The sequence below is a fragment of the Sinocyclocheilus anshuiensis genome, unplaced genomic scaffold (genome assembly GCF_001515605.1).
Source record: "Sinocyclocheilus anshuiensis isolate Anshui unplaced genomic scaffold, SAMN03320099.WGS_v1.1 scaffold429, whole genome shotgun sequence".
Lineage (NCBI taxonomy): Eukaryota > Metazoa > Chordata > Actinopteri > Cypriniformes > Cyprinidae > Sinocyclocheilus > Sinocyclocheilus anshuiensis.
Window position 1 is genome coordinate 740,925 of NW_015539859.1, and position 5,350 is coordinate 746,274.

General features: G+C 38.2%; 1 protein-coding gene across 2 annotated transcripts in view; it reads right to left on the reverse strand.

Annotated features, from left to right (window-relative positions):
• LOC107684894 (serine/arginine-rich splicing factor 6-like) overlaps positions 1-5,350 on the reverse strand; it is a 47,614-nt gene that overhangs the window by 38,015 nt on the left and 4,249 nt on the right. Inside the window, exon 1 of one of the 2 annotated variants that reach the window (XM_016481279.1) lies at positions 3,799-3,980. The exons of the other annotated variant lie outside the window; for it this stretch is intronic. Coding sequence (XP_016336765.1) covers positions 3,799-3,905 — 107 coding nt within the window. The 5' untranslated portion in view covers positions 3,906-3,980. Of the gene's footprint in view, positions 1-3,798; positions 3,981-5,350 lie in introns of those variants that run through there. 2 annotated transcript variants of the gene reach the window in all.

Sequence of the window (5,350 nt, forward strand, 5' to 3'; positions counted from 1 at the left end):
TCGATATACATTACCAGTGTTTCCCATGCATTGATTTATTTGTGGCGTTTGACTTCGTTGAATAAACATTAGCACTGCACGTTTCAAAATCTTAACGTGGCGTGGGTGTTTTATATGAATGTATCTCTGAAGAGAACCGACTGTCTTCAGAAAAGTTTCGATGACATTTTCATTTTATCTGATAAAGTAGCGTTCATGAGCGGAGCTGCTTTGATTACAGCTGTTACCGGAGAAACCGCTAGTTCTACTGCTCTCAATGCACCTCCTGCTGGCAGACAATCAGTTTGCATTTTAAATACGCCCGTCTCTAGCAGTAATGTATACTAAAATACCGGTAAATCAAACTGTTTACAAACATTTTAAACACAGGCTATTTTATTCCCTTCCCTCCACAACAAATCCTCTAAAGTTAACAGTATTTAAGGCTATATAAACGGCAAGCCAAAAACAAATTAATTTAAAGGGAAATTGAAGCCATACCTCTCTCGTTCAGCACGAATCCAAATGTTTCCATATTCGCGACATATTTGGATGCTAAAATAATATTTATAGGTTTTACACTTAACTCGCATTATTGACGTAAATCATCATCCTTCACAAAGGCTATAACAGCACAGTGAGGCACTGGTCACGAACGCAACAACGGACTATTTCAATTGAGCATTGTAACTTATGTTTCTTTATGCATTTTATTTTGATAATGAAGAGGCTGCGATGTCAAGGTAGAAAAAAAATGTTGTGTGTGCCCGTGAGGCGCCAGCGCGATCACTGCATTGTTTTTCCAACTGTTAATTTAGTCATATACCAACGCTGGTTGGTCATACAAGCAAGACATCATTCGTCACTGTAATAACAACAACGACGAAAGAAAGAACTGTGAAGCTTTTGCAAAATAGAGAACGGCTTTCCGCCTGGTTTCCCTCTACGTGAACTTTGGATCGCGTCACAATGAATAGAAACTTAGCACATTTTTTTCCCCTTTCGTTTTGTTAATCTGTTAATGATTTAAGTGAAATATATTTATATATGTTTTTGTGCCATGGTCCGCTGCGGCACTTCTCTGACGACCTGTTTCAATGGCAAACGCTTAGCGGTTCACACGACTTGTCACCAGATTTTGTCATGCAATTAATAGTTAGTTCTCGAAATTGTAAGTGATCAAGACATTTCTCCGGAGCACAATGTTACAAGAAAGAAGACTGTCCAGTTTAGCACTTCTAAGTATTGAGAATGCCCGTGCTCGCAACATCAACATTAAAGCTGCAGTCAAAGACTCTGCGCACCAAAACGCTCGGCGAGCGCAAAGGATTCGGTAGAGTTTTTGCTTGTTTGTGGTTGTCAGTTAATAAAAAGAATAAATAAGTTAATTGCAAAAGTTGGCATATGTATAGAAAGTAAATTGTTCTCAAAATGTTGCATATAGTTATTCCTTTCATTTGTTTTTCTCCTAGTTTTTTTTTTTCTTACTGAAAGACATCAATTTTGCTTGTATAATTTTTTTAAACAGTTAGCGAGTCTTATGTAGGACAGTGTTTGAACTGAAACGTGCTGGGCTACTTTTCTCGTTAATGATTGATCTTAAGAGCATTTTCTACGAGTCATTTTAAGATCGTTCGTATTGTTTCACAAAAATGCACTTAACCCAATCGCACGTAGCCGTGCTTTAAGTGCTACTTAGGAGTCGCTATCCGTTTGTCAAGTACTGAAATGTCACCTTATAGAATGGCTCGTAATTGTAGTACACGCTCGTTTATTGAAATGTTAACCTAATGCTGCGTTCCAGACAACTCGGATATAATAACAATTTTATATATAAATATAAAATAGTATAGTATATAATATCTATACAGAGACGTTATTTCCGGGTCCAATACATTGCTGGCTTTAGTGCAAGTCAGTAAGCCATTGACAAATTCCCCCCCCCAGTCTTCGAAGCATATTTCCTACATTATTTCTTTTTTTGTTCAGTCATTTGTGTATGTGTATTTCTATTTTTCTGCCCTTTTTAATTTCATTTATAAATTCATAATTTTTTTTTTACAAAAAACGAGTAATAAAGTGTACAATAAAGTACAATCATATCCTTATGGTGGGTTCAAGTCATGTCGGATAGATCGTATTTACGAGTTGAACGCACATGAACGCCACCACAAAGTCGTTATTATGAGTGGGAAACTTTTTCTTTAAGCCCCGAGTTTCCGAGTTGGGGGCGTGTCAATGAGAAACATGGCGGAATTGATGGATGCAACGTCTGTAGTTGACGGTAAATTTGTTTAAATTTATAGTTTAGTTGTCCTATAAAGATTGCCAAAGTAAAACATAAATCACAATACTTATAGGTATTAAGCAGTGACATTGTCAGGCTTTTTATTTACAAAAAATAAGCTTTTTGAATGTGGCAGGATTGTAATAATTAACAACAAGTTTTTATGCGATACAGATTAAAGTGGCTTCATAAATTACTTTTTTAAAATATTAAAAACGCAAAACACACCTGATGCGAATTCTTTGCTCTTCATTTTCTATAAGCAGAGTTAACAGACCCTGTTGTATTTTCTTGTAATTTATTAAAAGGTACACCGCCATCTTGTGCCGACTAAACTGACTTGAACGCACCTGACGTCGTAATTACGACTTGTCAACTCGCAAGTACAAACGTCCCAGGAGGACTTGAACGCAGCATTATATTATAATCACATTGCACTTGAATAAAGGTGTAATCTGCCGATTGTCCTGCAGGTGACCGCATAAATCTGTCTTCTTACGATGCACTTAGAGCTTTAAGATTACTCCAGAGCACTCGTAGATCTACGTTGTTTTTCAAGTGCTACTTAAGTTAGGATGCTTTTGGGAAACAGACCGTAATATTAAGATCAGTCATACGATCGTTTTTACGAACTTCTTAGGCTTACGAATCTTTTGGGAAACGCAGCCCAGGCCATTAGCCTACATGACATGATACTTCACCACATTAATTACTGATAAATCAGTTATGTAAATGGGAGAGACGGACTCAGTAGTATAATTGCAGCTGGTGCACAACAAGTTTTCGTATACATGACATCACTGCTGGTGGGAAGGGCCCCATCTTGTTCTTTGCGGTGAGGGCCTCTAAGATGTGCGGTACGCCACTGTGCAAACATGTTGGAGATTAGCTGATAGGCTGTCGATTTATTAAATAAGCCGTTTCCTCTAAAAAGCTGTTTATTCAGCGTAGTGAAGCCTCTCCTCCTTCGACATCCATTCAAAAATAAAGACGGCCTCTGGTCTCCTTTCCCACGTACTGGCAAACCAGAAGCGTTAGCATTAGCCGTTACGCTTTTTTGGCTAAAGGTTGCAGGCTTGCCTTCTAGTGGCTTTGCTTTCCAGCCGTCGGGCTCCCGCCCATTTCACTGACGGCCTCGAGCTCGTTTCTGTTTCTAGAGCCGAGAAAATGGAGGCGCTTCAGCGGTGTAAACGTGGCGAGAGAATCATACTCACATTTCTGCTACAATTAGCTCCTTAAACCAACAACTCTGGCCACAACATCTCCCGCCGAATACTGTTCAGTATCACCGCATGATCAAATAAACACTCGTTTCAAAAGAGACCTTTCAGTTTAAGTCTATTGTTCTATACGACAAACCAACGTTTAGCTCTCAAACCTAACACTAGCCTAAATGTTGCCGCTGTAAACTAACCAGATTATTCTCATTATGGATTGATTTATAATGGCGATATCGCCGCACGCTGTCAGTGATCGTACCTTTTCTCATGTCGCGCAATATTATTGTGTCGCGTGCAGATGAATGAACTCACCCGTTTTTCATATCCACCTCCAGCAGCTTCCCGTAGCCACCGAAAAACCTCTGGATGTCTTTCTCGCGGACATGATAGCTCAGCCGGCCGATATAAACTCGAGGCATGTTGATTTGGTTTGTACTCAGCAGCCGTAACGCCGATTATCTCCAGAACGTGAAAACAGCCGCAACAGGTTTTTATCCTCTTGTCAACCGGAAGCACTTCGACCGAGACCGCACCTTCTAAAATAAGAGTCCTTTCCATTTAAAAGTACTATGCCAAAAAGGTCTTTGCACAAAGTCACTTCAAAACGTTTTATATAGTCTCCGTGATGAAACCGCGTGTTGATAAGAATTTAAAAATAAATAAATAAATAAAATGCAATATCAAATATTTCTGCTTGTCCATTTTAAACATTATCCTAGATAAACACTTAAAAACATATTCTTACTTAAAAACTTTAATTTTATTAAAATATTTTAATTTTTTTTAATTTTATTCCAAAACGTGGAGGGGTTTAGGGATTCAGGGGGCCTCCAACATAACTTTAGAGCCTCTAAATGTTTAGAACCGGCCCTGAATGTGAATAATTACACATGAAGCGTTTGCATTAAAGCATAGTTGGATATTTTGGATTAACTTCAGTGTAATCCCCACTTCATTGGAAGGCTGTTATTTGTGAATTTGTAAACGATTCTGTCCCGCATGCACATAAGACATTTTCAAACTAAACGAATATCAAAACAATAAATGCTATTGTGTAAGTTAATAAACACAAATGTAAGTCTTGGTGGAATGGATTCACTGATATGCTTATTGAAGTCTGTTGGACCAGTTCAAGCTCGGGATTGTTCTGTCTGGAGAGGCACAGTCAGCTGCACCGCCATCCTTCCTGATTGAAGAAATAAGCCATGTTGCAATCGTCCCCACTCTCCCCTATTCTTCAGGAAATCTATATTTTTTACCCAGCCCTAGTTCTGAGTATTAGTTCAAAATAGCAGCATAAGCTTCCAGCCTTACATACATTGCTAGATGCATGACTAATCATGCACATATAAAAATACCACAGTATTACTAAATTACATCATTGTTACTGTAGTACATAGTACTGCCACGGTAGGCTACTTTTTGACAGGTATTTATGAGCAATATCACCCGCTACAGCTGTGTCATGTGAATAAGTCTTTCTTTCAGAGGCCAAAGGTCACACAATGTGTAAAACAATGTAGTGCGCTAAATGAGGTTCTGCTGAAATAATCTGTTTAGGTTCCGTCCACTTGCTAGAATCATTAGAAGGTAAATGTTAGCTTGTAACAGTATGTTCAGATTAGAGATAAGAAACATAACAACCAGTTAAATCATCTGTAGCGCACAGTTACATTAATGCTACACAACAGTAATAATAGTAGAAGATGGTGACATATAGCATGCCCATCCCCTCTAAATAAGGACTTCAATGATTGTCTGTTTCATAAAGCATGTGAACTGCGCTAACAAACATGTGTATATATATATATATATATATATATATATATATACACACACACACACAGATGCTTGATCAGACTTT